Source organism: Globicephala melas, chromosome 15, assembly GCF_963455315.2.
Source record: "Globicephala melas chromosome 15, mGloMel1.2, whole genome shotgun sequence".
In the NCBI taxonomy this organism is placed as follows: Eukaryota; Metazoa; Chordata; class Mammalia; order Artiodactyla; family Delphinidae; genus Globicephala; species Globicephala melas.
In genome coordinates this window covers 6,947,536-6,961,589 of record NC_083328.1, presented here as the reverse complement: position 1 = coordinate 6,961,589, position 14,054 = coordinate 6,947,536, and the positions used below count along the sequence as shown (strand labels likewise).

The 14,054-nt window shown below is 51.9% G+C and overlaps 1 protein-coding gene across 1 annotated transcript; it reads left to right on the top strand.

Annotated features, from left to right (window-relative positions):
* Positions 1-466: 466 nt before the first annotated feature.
* On the top strand, positions 467-13,304 carry ACTL6B (actin like 6B). The gene is made up of 14 exons (XM_060285231.1): positions 467-598; positions 1,046-1,122; positions 1,317-1,482; positions 1,787-1,887; positions 7,036-7,133; positions 7,794-7,888; positions 7,954-8,060; positions 8,726-8,815; positions 8,967-9,028; positions 9,147-9,261; positions 9,374-9,454; positions 9,551-9,646; positions 9,856-9,942; positions 13,025-13,304. Exons 1-14 carry the CDS (start codon positions 574-576, stop codon positions 13,103-13,105), a joined length of 1,281 nt encoding a protein of 426 aa, XP_060141214.1. The 5' UTR covers positions 467-573; the 3' UTR covers positions 13,106-13,304.
* Positions 13,305-14,054: the final 750 nt, after the last annotated feature.

Genomic DNA, 14,054 nt, shown 5'->3' with positions numbered 1-14,054 from the left:
AGAGGACCAGCGAGGAAAAGAGGGACCATCAGAAAGACAAGGGTGGCAAGAAACAGGGAGAAAATGGAGACGACCCCTTCCCGTACCTCTCCCCTTCCTTCCCTACCCTCCCTCTCCCAGTGATTTCATTCAGTCCTGGGTATGGCAGAACCTTGCTCAGGAGCCTGAGAATGGACGCGTCTCGGAGACGATGGCGCCCTTTTCTAGACCCCATTTTAAAAAGTAAGGGAGCAGGGGCCCAGTCAGTCACCCTACAGTCTCCGAATGGACAAGGTCTCCATCTCTTGCGTACTCCTGCTCTCTGCCAGCCTATCCCTTAGGGCCGGCCTCGAGGTCCTTGCTAATCCCCTCCCCGGCGCCTAAGGTTGAGGTTTCTGGCCCTTTAAAGCAGCGGCCCCCTGCCGGGTTATTGTCTGGCTTCTCAGCCTATCGGCGGCGCCGTTGGGGGCGGGGAACCTGGCCTCCCGATTGGCCGCCCCGCGCCCCGCCCCGCCCGGGGTCCCGGGAGCTGTCCGGCAGCCTCGGTGCTGATCCCGCCGCTGCCCACGGGCCGCGAGCAGCGCTGAGGGCACTATGAGCGGGGGCGTCTACGGCGGAGGTGAGCGAGCCTCGGGCTTCGGGCTCTCCAGCCTGGCGCGGCCTCGCCCGAATCCCAGCGCCCCGAACCCGCGAGACCCAAGCTCTGGGCACCCTGGGGCCTGGCACCTCGGCGCTCGAGCAGGTCTAGCCCCTGGTTTGTGTCCTGCGCCACTCCCACCTTCGACCCCCGCCCCCGGACGTTCGCGCGCACCGGGCCCAACCTCTCTACCATTCAACCCACCACCGCCCGGCCCCCAGCCCAGCAAGGAGAGTGGCCTGAAAACGGCCACTGAGCAGAAAGGGACTTTGGGGTCTTGACCCCCACTCCCAGGACCCTAAACTGTTGGCCGAGCTCCCACCCGCACCGTCCGGCGTTGAAGGTGGCTCTGCCCTGACCTCCTTTCGGAACAATCCAAGAGGAGAGAGTTTGGGAGAGATCCCCTCACAAGTCTGTCTCCCCGCACAGATGAGGTGGGGGCGCTGGTCTTTGACATTGGCTCCTTCTCAGTCCGCGCTGGGTACGCTGGGGAGGACTGCCCCAAGGTGAGCCTTCCAGCCCCCTCCCCAAAACCTAGGGCTCCCCTCCAGGCTTCCCAGTGATCCAGGGCTCTCGGAGCCCAGAGAGAAGCTTTGCTGAGTGGGAATGAGGGAGTAAACCCAGGGGTGGGCTGAGGGCCCTGCCATGGGCCTGGAACCGGGCAAGAGATTGATTTCTCTCCGCCCATGCCCCCCTCCAGGCTGACTTTCCCACCACAGTGGGGCTGCTGGCCGCGGAGGAGGGGGGCGGGCTGGAGTTGGAGGGGGAGAAGGAGAAGAAAGGGAAGATCTTTCACATCGACACCAATGCCCTCCACGTGCCTCGGGATGGAGCAGAGGTCATGTCACCCCTCAAGAATGGCATGAGTACGGGGCCCCCACCCACTGCCTCCTGACACAGACTCAGAGCCCACACCCAACAACCTGGGGCACAGCACCCCACATCCACAGAGTCTTCCTTGCAGCGACCCAAGTCCCAGGGATGCCCTTACTTCTTCCCACAGCTGCCTGGTTCCTAACCAGGGGCCACCAGATTCCTGGGAAGGGGGGACTTCTGCTGGAGCTTGTCTTATTTCCCCTCCCCCGGATTTTCCTTCCCTCCTTCCTTTCCTTCCTGTCCCTGGACTCCTGCCTGCCCACCCTCATCTCTCCACTGATCTCCTGGCCCCAGTCGAGGACTGGGAGTGCTTCCGTGCGATCCTGGATCACACCTACAGCAAACACGTCAAGTCTGAGCCAAATCTACACCCAGTGCTCATGTCCGAGGCCCCGGTAAGTGCCTCATCCAGCTGCTAGTCAAGCCCTGGGGCCCACCATTCACCTCTCTCCTCAAGCCATCACTCACTCCACTTCGCTTTTCAAACTTTCCTTCCAACTCCATCATCTTCAACCACTTTCCTTCCTCCCTGGTTTAGTCTCCATGCCTTCCTCTCTCCTCCAGCTCTATCCACTTGCCCTTCCCCCAGTCAACCTTATACACTGCCCCACCACCCCAAGTCCTTTTATGACCTTTTAACTTACATTCTTTGTCAATATTATATATACATGTAAAGAATCAATTTGTTTTATAAAGTATGTTAAGAAAAAAAATGCCATTCATAGCCTCCTCCTTCTATTGCCCCTTTTCCTTCTCTCTTTTAGCTTTTTTTTTTTTGCTATTACCTTTTTAAAAAATATTTATTTATTATTATTTCTTAATGAATTTATTTATTTTTGGCTGCATTGGGTCTTTGTTGCTGCGTGCAGGCTTTCTCTAGTTGCAGTGAGTGAGGGCTACTCTCTGTTGCAGTGCGCAGGCTTCTTGCGGTGGCTTCTCTTGTTGCGGAGCGTAGGCTCTAGGTGCGTGGGCTCAGTAGTTGTGGCTCACGGGCTCTAGAGTGCAGGCTCAGTAGTTGCGGCACACGGATTTAGTTGCTCCACGGCATGTGGGATCTTCCCGGACCAGGGCTCGAACCTATGTCCCCTGCATTGGCAGATGGAGTCTTAACCACTGCGCCATCAGGGAAGCCCCTGTTTATTTATTTATTTATTTATTTATTTGGCTGCGTTGGATCTTAGTTGCGGCATGCTGGATCTTTCATTGCGGCACGGGCTCTTCACTGTGGCCCACAGGTTCTCTCTAGTTGTGGTGTGCGTATTTTCTCTCTCTCGTTGTGGCATGCAGGCTCCAGGGCGCATGGGCTCTCTAGTTGAGGCGTGTGGTCTTGTTTGCCCTGCAGCATGTGGGATCTTAGTTCCAAGACCAGGGATCAAACCCATGTGCCCTGCATTGTAAGGCAGATTCTTTACCACTGGACCACCAGGAAGTCCCGCCATTACCTTTTATATCTCTAAATATCACACTTAAATTGCTAATTGTGAATTTTTTAGCTTTAAACATTATCTGTGGATTTCCCACTATAGAAAATGAGCATTTGGCTCTCTTTCCTCCCCAGCCCACACCACACACATTTCTTATTTCTTACCTAAAGTACAGTTGTAGTTTAGGGTTTTGGGTTTTTTTAAGATCAATATTCAGTATTTACACTCTTATTATTATGTATGCTAATCAGGCCTGAACCAGGCAATGAACTGTGGTTTATTTTCCTTTCCTGTGCAACTTTTTGTTTTCTCTAGCACTGAAAATTGTCTTGGTTCTGTTTTCCTTAGTTTTTCTGTCTACTTAATAATGTGGCCCTAAATTATTCATCAGTTATCTATATCTTTTCTCAAGACATTAATTCTTTAAGGTGTTCTATCAATTTCATCTTCAAGAAATCTCCTCAGGAGCCCACTGACCTGCTCTACTTTGGACAAGTTACCTTCTACACAGAAGATGTAGCTATCATCCTGACATCTCCCTTCACCATCATCTTAAGGAAACACTTTGCCCCTCTCCTGTATTAGAAGTCCTGTTTCCTGTATCACATGACTCCTTTCCTTTATTTTCTTCCTTGTTTTTATGGGGCACATTTTCCACTAACTGCCTTAGAAAGGTCATAAGAAGTAACATTTTTGACACCTTGCATGTCTAACCTTGGATTGATAGTTTAGCTAGGTATAACACTCCAGGTTGGAAATCATTTTTCTTTGGAATCTTGAAGGCACTTCTCCAATGTCTTCTAGCATCTACTGTTACCATCAAGAAGGCCAAAAACATTTATTTCCTGATCCTTTGGTGTAACTTATTTTTCTTTCTTAGAGTTTATAAAATTTTCACTTTGTCCTCAGTGTTTTACAATTTCACAATATTATATGGGTTTATTTTTGTCCATGGCTCTGGACACCCAGTGTGTCACTTTATTTTGGAAACCTATGCCTTTCAACTCAGTGAAAAAAATTTAATTACTTATTTGATGATTTATTTCTTTCAATTTTCTCTATTCTCTCTTTTGAGAAATCCTATTATTTGGATTTTGTACCTCCTGAACTGGTCTCCTAATGTTCTCGTCTTTTCTGTTATGTTTTCCATCTCTTTATCTTTTTCCTCTTATTTCCAAGATATTCCCTCACTTTGTTTTTCACCTCTTCTATTGAGTTTTTTGGGGTTTTTTGGTTTTTTTGTTTGTTTGTTTTTTTGCTGTACACGGGCCTCTCACTGTTGTGGCCTCTCCCGTTGTGGAGCACAGGCTCTGGACACACAGGCTCAGAGGCCATGGCTCATGCGCCTAGCCGCTCCGCGGCATGTGGGATCTTCCCGGACCGGGGCACAAACCCGCGTGCCCTGCATCGGCAGGCGGACTCTCAACCACTGCGCCACCAGGGAAGCCCCTATTGAGTTTTTAATTCATTCCTGCTCCTGTATTTTTATTTTCCGGGAGGTCTTTATTATTCCATGAATGTTACTCTTTAGAGCATCCTATTTTTATTTCATGGGTGCAATATTATTTGTTATCTCATAGGGATATTATTAGTTTTGTCTTTGGAAGTTTTCGTCTCCTTGTATACTTATTGTTCTTCCAAGTTGCTTTTTTTCCCTGCCCTTTCTTGGGAGTCTTTATCTCATTTCCTAGGTTTTTCTCAAATTTCCACAAATCCTTGGTTGTCCACATATGTTTAGGAATGGGGGACTAAAAAGCTGATTGGGCAGGGGGACTTGCTGACTGCAGTCTTTGTTATAGGATGGTCTGACTGGGGTGTTGCATCTTTAGATCTTTGATGTAACTCACAGGGAAGACTTCCAACCTGAAGACAGGACTGCCCAACCCCTTTCTGGAAGCCAAGTGAGCAAATAGGGCTGATGTTATCAGCATTCAATATGCATGGCATCACTTAATTCCCCTCTTTTAAGTATAGTGTCCTCACTCCCAACAGTGACAAGTGTCCCACCAGTTCAGAGACCTTCAGTTTTACTCTCTCCAGAGAATAAATTTCCACTCTTCTGCTGAGGTTGGAGTGGGCAATAGCCTAGTGCCATGGAATTAGGATGAGAGTTTAGGGATCTGTTACTTGAATAGTTTTAAACAATCTTATTTTATTTCCCCTTTCCTTCCACTTCCAGAGCTACCTGAAACTACCAATTCCCAATCCCTGTGAGGATTCTGCCATTTAGCACAGGCTGTTGTTGGCTTTTTCCACTACCAGTTTAGGAGTCAGCATTCTTGAATCTGTTAAGTCAGTTACTGCTCACCTAACTGATTTCCAACCTTCAAAAATTTGTTGCTGTTTTCTCATTTCTTGTTCTTCTGAAGCTTTAAGGGTTTATGCCTCTCTGTCTCTCTCTCAGGTAAAATTCGCATGACATAAAATTAACCTTTTTTAAGTTAAAAATTCAGTGGCATTTAATACATTCACAATGTTCTGCAACCATCACCTCTATCTAGTTTCAAAACATTTTCATCGGCTTCCCTGGTGGCGCAGTGGTTGAGAGTCCGCCTGCCGATGCAGGGGACACGGGTTCGTGCCCCGGTCCGAGAAGATACCACATGCCGTGGAGCGGCTGGGCACGTGAGCCATGGCCGCTGAGCCTGCGCTTTCGGAACCTGTGCTCCGCAACGGGAGAGACCACAACAGTGAGAGGCCCCCGTACTGAAAAAAAAAAAAAACACATTTTCATCACCCCCAAAGAAAACCCATTTTCATTTAGCAGTTTCTCTCCACTCCCCCTGCCCCCAGCCCTTGGCAACCATCAGTTCGTTTTCTGTCTCTATGGCTATATCTATTCTGGATCATTCATATAAATGGAATCATACAGTATGTGACGTTTTATGTCTGTATTAATGTTTTCGAGGTTCATTTATGTTGTAGCTGACTGAGTGATATTCCATTGTATGGATATACCACAATTTGTTTTACCGTTCATCTGCTGATGGACATTTGAGTTATTTCCACCTTGGCTGTTGTGAATAGAGCTGCTGTGGGCAGCTGTGTACAAGGATTTGTTTGAGCACCTGTTTGCAATTCCATTGGGTGTATAACTAGGAGTGAAATTGCTGGGGCATGTGATAATTCTATGTTAATTTTTTGAGGAACTGCCAATCATTTTCTACAGCTGAGCCATGTAACCTCCGCAACAGCAATGGACAAGGGTTCTGATGTCTCCACATCCTTTCCAACACTTGTTATTCTCTGTTTTTCGTTTTGTCTTGTTTTTAAATTATTATCACCACCCTAGTGGGTGTGAAGTGGAATCTCATTGTCCTTTTGATTTGCATTTCCCTAATGGCCAAAAATATTGAGTATCTTTTTTTTTTTTTTTTTGCGGTACGCAGGCCTCTCACTGTTGTGGCCTCTCCCGTTGTGGAGCACAGGCTCAGTGGCCATGGCTCACGGGTCTAGCCGCTCTGCGGCATGTGGAATCTTCCCGGACCGGGGCATGTGGAATCTTCCCGGACCGGGGCACGAACCCGTGTCCCCTGCATCAGCAGGCAGACTCTCAACCACTTTGCCACCAGGGAAGCCCTGAGCATCTTTTTATGTGCCTGTTGGCTTTTGTGAGTTTGGGGTTTTTTTGTTGTTGTTTTTAAAATTAATTCCCGCTCTATTATAGTTTTGCTGGGAACTTGGGAGGGAATAAAAGTAGATGTTTGTATTCAATCCAACATTTTTACCCAGAAATCTTCTTCCTCAGCTTTCTTGCCTCTGAGATGATTAGAGTGAAGAAGAGGGATGTACTGGCGGCTGGGGGTGGGGGTGCTGAAGTGCATAGTGCACAATCAAGAGTCCTGGGCTACGAGTCAAGAGACTGTGGCTCTAGACTCAGCTCTACCGAGAGCTTTCTGTGTGATCTGGGCCAGTTTCCCTCCCTGAGTTTTGTTTTCTTCAGTTGAGTTTGAATTGTGATCTTTAAAGCTCTTTATAGTTCTCACATTCTAAAGATCTCTGAGGGTCAGGGGACCTGCCCTCTGTCCTCAGCGCAAGATACGTGTTGGGGTGGCGGGTATGTACGTGGATCGGTGCCTTTCCCTTCCTGAATCTTCCCCTCTTGCACTTTCTCCTCAGTGGAACACACGGGCCAAGCGGGAGAAGCTGACGGAGCTGATGTTCGAGCAGTACAACATTCCTGCCTTCTTCTTGTGCAAGACAGCTGTGCTTACTGCGTATCCACTGGGTTAAGCTACTCTGCCGGAGTGGAGGGTCAGGGTGGGGTGTGTGGCGTTCTGAGCTGGAGGCTGGGCCTGATTCTATGGAGGGTAATATCCTGGATGGGCAGACAGCCCCCTGAGCCCCATTAGTGCAGAGGGCCCCTGGGGGCTAAGCGCCTTGGACCTTGGGGTGGCCAGCTCAGCGGCCCTTTCCCATTCCTTGGATCAGGCTGGGCATTGAGAGTAAGGACAAGTAGACAGCAGGGGCTGGGGCTGGAGGGAGGAGGGAAGGGTATATGACACTGAGGTGTTTGTTCCCTTCCCAAGCAACCAATCAGCATTTATTTTATTTAAGGATCTGCCTTGCATTGAACCCTATGCTAGGCGGTGGGGCGATATAGCCCCTAATTTCAGAGAGCCCATGGGACATAGAACTAAACCTAAAGAGAGGCTGGGAGCTCAAAAGGAAGGAATAGAGGGAGAGAGTGTGATTCGGACAAGAAAAAAGTGACAAGGGTCTCAGCTGCCTTTCTCTAGCAGATGGGTCGCAAACTAGAAGGAGAGATTTGCAGACTGGGAATGGGCTGGATCCAGGAAAGAAGAGAGTGACTAGGCCAGACTCGGGTCCCAGCCCCCTCTTGCTGCTGTCTCTTTGACCTACCCATCCCACACCAGCTTTGCAAATGGACGCTCCACAGGTCTGGTGCTGGACAGTGGGGCCACCCACACCACGGCCATTCCAGTGCACGATGGCTACGTCCTGCAGCAAGGTGGGGCCTCGGCAGGGGTCGGGGGTGCCTTGAGGGACCAGGTCCTGACACCCCCTCCTTTCCAGGCATTGTCAAGTCACCCCTGGCAGGGGACTTCATCTCCATGCAGTGCCGAGAGCTCTTCCAGGAAATGGCAATTGATATCATCCCGCCTTACATGATCGCAGCCAAGGTGGGGCCTCTGGGATGTCCTGGACACTGACCCGTCAGATATCAGGGTGGGGAGCAGCCAGGCCCCAGAAGGACCCTCAGCCCTCAATTTGCAATTGAGGCATCAGAGATCTGGACAGGCTGAGGGATATGGCCGAGGTCCCACAGCCAACTGCTAGCAGGATGTGTATGTGAGGGCCAGCGTGGTGGGTACTGGTGTCCAGTAGACCCAGGTTCAAGGTCTGCTTCTGCCACAGAAGAGCTGTGTGACCTAGAGCATGAGACTGAAGCTCCCAAGCCTCAGTTTCCTCCCCTGTAAAATGGAATAACAGCATGTAGGGCTGCCGCGAGTGTTAAATGAGACACTGCATGCAAGGGATCCCCACGTGGAACATGGATCCGTAAAAGGCTGTTTCCTTAAGGTCTGGCCGCCTACTGGATTCCCCAGGCCCTCAGTGTTCTCTGACCAAAGCCTTTCAGATCAGCTGTACCCGCTGCACACATGGCATCTGTGGGGATGGGCTCTCCCCGTTCTCTCTCCTCTAACAGGGAAGGGGGAGAAACACCTTTTCCGGGCAACAGAGCAGAGAACCCAGTGCCCATTAGCTGCAGAGCTGGCAGGTGTGGTCAGGGTAGGCTGGGCCAGTGTGGGATGGGGTAGGGTGCTCACAGGCTGTGTCCCCACAGGAGCCCGTACGGGAGGGCGCCCCCCCAAACTGGAAGAAGAAGGAGAAGTTACCCCAGGTTTCCAAGTCCTGGCATAACTACATGTGCAATGTGAGGCGCTGGAGAAATCCCCCCAAACCCCCGCGCCCCCCACCTCCTAGTCCCCTGCCATGAGCCGCGGGGAGGGACAGAGGCCCAGCAGGTGGAGTGGGGTGTGCCCTGAGATGGGAACCCAGCCCTCACCACCTCCCTGGGTTCTCAGGAGGTGATCCAGGACTTCCAGGCCTCCGTGCTGCAGGTCTCGGACTCTCCCTATGACGAGCAGTAAGTGCAGCTCATGGCTGGGGGGTGGGGGGTGGAAAGGGGGCAGGCCTGGAGCTCAGCGGGGACCGCTGGTCTTTTGGGAGCACCCCCAAGCAGAGTCTTGCTCCTTCCTGGGCAGGGTGGCTGCGCAGATGCCCACAGTGCACTACGAGATGCCCAATGGCTACAACACAGACTATGGTGCGGAGCGGCTCCGCATCCCTGAGGGCCTGTTTGATCCCTCCAATGTCAAGGTGGGGTTGGGTGGAGGGCCCTGGATCCCGGGGTGTGGGAGAAGCTGGGAAGGATCACAGAGGTCTGGGAGAGGGGACAGAGGGCCCGAAGCCCAGTCACCTTTCTCTGCAGGGCCTTTCGGGGAACACCATGCTAGGTGTGGGCCACGTGGTGACCACCAGCATCGGCATGTGCGACATTGACATTCGCCCGGTGAGGCCCAAGCCTGAGTCTTGGCAGAGGGGCCCAGGAGAAGCTGGGGGGGGAGGGGCTGTCCCGTGACTGCTCACTCCTCCTCCCTGCTCTCAGGGCCTGTACGGCAGTGTCATTGTCACTGGTGGGAACACGCTGCTCCAAGGCTTCACTGACAGGCTCAATCGAGAGCTTTCCCAGAAGACTCCACCGGTAGGAACCCACCCCTGGCCAGGGCCCTGGACTCCAGTCCTGGCTCAGCCCTTCAGGACCAAGTCCTTCCTCCTCCCCACACATCAAGCAAACGTTCTGGCCACCAGAGTGGCCCCTTCCTGCTGTGGCTTCCCAGTCTTCCCTACCCCCAGCCCTGTCCCTTCCCAGAAGCCAGGTGTCTGCTTCCCTCAGCCCCTCTTTCTCCCCAGAGCATGAGACTGAAGCTCATCGCCAGCAACAGCACCATGGAGCGCAAGTTCAGCCCCTGGATCGGGGGCTCCATCCTGGCCTCACTGGTGAGAGGGGAGGGGCCTGGCCTAGCGCTGAATGTGGGGAAGGGCAGATCCAGACAGCCCCCATCGCCTTGCCTGCCTCCTCATTCATTCATTCAACAAACATTTATGAAAGGGCAGTCACTGCTCCCAGAAAGGTGGATCCCACATCAGGACACAAATCAGGGAGCGGAGGACAGGAAGCCGGAGAGGTTGGCTGGGATGAGATTGTGGTGGCCCTGTGTGCCAGGGTGAGACCCTGAAGGTTTGGGGCAAGGTGATGTGATGGCCACAGGCACGTTTGGGAAGGTTATGTCAGACATGAGTCTTTGGGGATCAGGGTATGAGCCAGATGTGAGGGGACCTTGCCAGGAGGTTCTTCCTATTGTCCTGGAGTCATGGAATGGGTAGCAGTGGGGATGGGGTGGTGAGCAAGGGGCAAACAGAAGGAGGCTGGCAGGTTGGTTCTGGGGCGGTAGGTGGGGAGTTCAGTCTGGACCAGCTGCTGGGGTAGAGGCAAGACGCTGAGCGAGAGGTGAAGATGCAAACTGCATCTGGGGGTGCAGGTGTCAGCCACACAGAGTGGGACAGCAGGGCCATGACAGGACAAGGAGGATATCCACTAGAGTGTGTGCCCCCAAGGAGACAGAAACAATGGTCAGAGTGACAGGAGTCTGAACCCCTGAAATTAGCTCAGGGCTGAGAGTGTGTCAGTCACACAGTTGTTGAGGGCCTCCTGTGCACCTGAAGTGGACAGACAGCCCGACCTAGTCCCCGCCTCTGTGCGTGGGAACAGTCTGGAAGCCGAGACGATTAAACAGGAGGTCATCACAAAGTGTGGGGTGTTCCTTCAAAGGAAGACGTGATTTTGTTCAGGGGTCATGAAGGGCCTCTAAGGGGCACTCAAGCTGAGATGAAAGAGTGAGTAAGAACTTATGAGGCGAAGTGGGAGAGAGGGTGCTTGGCTCCTGGGGGGAGCTAGGCAAGGCCAAAGGCAGTGGGCAGATGCTGTGAGATCTGAGTTGAGTGAACTCACTTGGGCTGCAGAGCAGAGAGTGGATTGGAGAGGGCTGCTGTGGTCTCCACTGTGACCTGCGTTTGACGGCGGAGCAGATATCGGGGTGGAATTGAAAGCTTATCAGAGGTCTGACTGACAGAATGTGGACACTGTTTGGATATGCGAGTTAAGAGGGAACCGGCTCAAGGACGAGGCCCAGGATGCTAGATCCTGGCAGTGCTGTCCAAGAGGAATGTAATGTGAGCCACATAGGTCATTTAAAATGTTTTAGTAGCCATAATTAAAAAGAGTCCAAAGAAACACGTGAAATTAAGTTTTAAGAATATATTGTATTTAATCCAATATATCCAAAGTATTATCATTTCAATATGCCATCAATATAAAAGTTAAGATGTTTTACATTCTTTTCCCTGGGTTTAGTCTTCAGTATCTGGTATATATTCGACATGTGGAGCATATCTCATTTCGGACTAGCCACACTTCAAGTGCTCAATAGCTCCATTTCAAATGTTCCATGTAGCGAATGGCCACTGGATTTGGACAGGGCAACTGTAGAAGGTGAGAATGACCAGAGAAGCAGGTTTGGGGCAGGTGTGGGCGAAGATAGTGAACACAGTTGTGGACATGTTGAGGGTGAGGTCCCAGGGGACACTGAGGAGGAGGTGTCCAAAGACAGCTGAGTACAGTAAGTCCCCTACTTACGAACCTTCGGGTTTCGAACTTTCAAAGATGCGAATGTTCGCATGTCCAATCACATAGTTAGTTCACGTGTCTGGCGTACATTGTCACATGCGTGCATCCTCCACAAGTGATTTGCTTTTGTGTACTTTACTGTACAGTACTGTATAGAGTACAGTAGTACAGTACTTGTAAAAAATAGAAGTGTTCATTTCATTGGCACTAGTGCAGAACTTCTTAGAATATGCAACCTTAGCATAAAATATTTCTTTAAAAATTATATTTCAAGCCCATAAAATAATTTCACTCTGAAGAATTTTGAATAGGAATGTACATTAGATATTATAGATATTGGAATGATAGATAAAAATCAGATATCATCTTTTTAATCCAGTTACTCCACTGTGACCACATTTGTTAAAACTGCGTTCAGTATTATGTGTGGTCTTCATGATTTCTTTGGATCCCTAGTATCTATATTTATTTCAGCAGACATAATATACTTGTGGGAAAAGTATTATAAACCTATTGAAGTACGGTACTATATAGCCGATTGTGTTAGTTGGGTACCTAGCTAACTTTGTTAGACTTAGAAACAAATTGGACTTAAGAACATGCTCTCAGAAGGAAACTCGTTGGTGTATAGGGGCCTTACTGTATTTGGGTCTGGAACTCAGCGCAGAGATCTGCACTGGAAACCAGAAATGGTGGGAAGGGTGGGGCCTTGGCACGTGAGCAGAAGGGAGGGGAATGACCTGGTCCAGGAAGGTGTGTTCTTCCTGGACACGGCAAGGGACAGAAGCAGGGACACACACACTAACTTTCAGGCAGAGGCAGGACAACCACAGAGAGGGTACAGTCTGAAATGCCAGGGCTGGAGACCCTCAAGGCGCTTGTTTCAGCGGGAGGGTGGAGGTGGGGCGCCAAAGTGACGACATCCTAATATCCTGATGTTAGGTGGTGTCGGAATGGTGGGGAGGGAGGAGGAAAGATTTTTCTTGGGATGGAGGGCGACTTGGCGTGTTTGGAAGGCCTGACGGAGTGATAGGGTATCTGGTGGAGAATGGATGTGGAGTGTTGGGGCGCCGGTTGGCTGGCCTGGGGCTGTAAGCTCCACCTCCCAGCTCGAGAACAGCCCTCGGCCCCGGGCAGACTGGTGCTCAATAAATACTTGTTGAATGAATGAATCGTGGATTGAACGATATGAAGCAGGTATTCGCCCTCTGAATACGAAGGAGGGGACAGGAAGATGGGGACAGGAAGATGGGGCAAGTTGGTGGCTGCGGGAGGGCTGTGGGCTTGAGAGGAGGAGGTTCCGAGGGGTCGAGCCTGCGCGGGAGGCGTGTGGGGAGGCGCTTCTCCCTCTCTCCAGAGCCTCCCCGACCGCCGATGTCTCCCCCCGCGACCCAGGGCACTTTCCAGCAAATGTGGATCTCCAAGCAGGAATATGAGGAGGGCGGGAAGCAGTGTGTGGAGCGGAAGTGCCCCTGAGGGCGCCCGCTCCCCGTCCACAGGCCCGCCTGCAGCGGTGGGGGAGGGAACGCGAAAGCAAGGAGATGGTTTCCCCCACCTCTGCTCCGCCAGCGCAGACCGAAGCCCCCAACGCTGCCAGCGCCCGCTTTTCTTCCCTTCCCCACTCGTCCTCTTAGATTGTGATGTTTCTGGGTTGAAAGGAGTAAAAATGTTTTAAGAAAAAAAAAAGTTGGCCTCTTTGGGGGTGGGCAGTGGGGGCAGGGGTCTGGAGAGAGGAGAAGGGAGGACCACACCTATACCCATTCGGAATCGCACGGTGGACGCCAGGGCAAGGTCTGCGGGCGGGGGCAGAGCCGTAGGAGCCACGGATGCCTCAGGTTTCAAAGGGGCCGCAATCCAGGGAGGATCACGCAGCGAGAACCCAGGAGAGTCGCTCAATTAGGCGCCCAGCGAGGAGCTGAGTTGCGGCGGGAAGTGGGAGCCGGAGAGAGGATGCGGCGGTAGGGGCGGGGCGGAGCCGAGGAGCCGGCCCAGGGGCGTGGCCTGGGCGTAGCCGGAGGTGGGGTCTCGGGTGGGCGGGGCCTCGGGCCTCCCGAGAGGCCGCACTTAAGCACCCCTGGACCCACAGCTCAGGTGAGACGGGACTGCGCTGTCTTTTCCGGGGCGCGAGGCGGTGACAAGAGTGGGGCAGGGAATGTGGCACCGGTACTCCCCAGAAGCTCAGAACTTCTCTCCCAACTTGGGTAGGAACTGAGGTCTCCCAGGAAGACCCCGACAGCGGGCCCTTGAGCCCTTCCATTCCAGAGCTCCTTGCCCCCTGCCTGAAACTGTAGGTGAAACTTAGTAGTTTGTGCCTGTGTTCTGAGGTCCCCAGACCCCAGAGAGATAGAAACCCGTGTGGTCCAAGTCCTCTGGTAACCAAAGAGGCACAGGTGCCCAGGGAGGACCATCACTTGTCCAACGTTAC

What these genes read in the sequence shown, in the direction of transcription:
- ACTL6B (XM_060285231.1), top strand. Translation starts at nt 574, where the DNA reads ATGAGCGGGGGCGTCTACGGCGGAG. An exon ending in GGCATAACTACATGTGCAAT is followed by an intron (nt 8,816 to 8,966) that starts GTGAGGCGCTGG and finishes CTGGGTTCTCAG; the next exon opens with GAGGTGATCCAGGACTTCCA. An exon ending in TTTCCCAGAAGACTCCACCG is followed by an intron (nt 9,647 to 9,855) that starts GTAGGAACCCAC and finishes CTTTCTCCCCAG; the next exon opens with AGCATGAGACTGAAGCTCAT.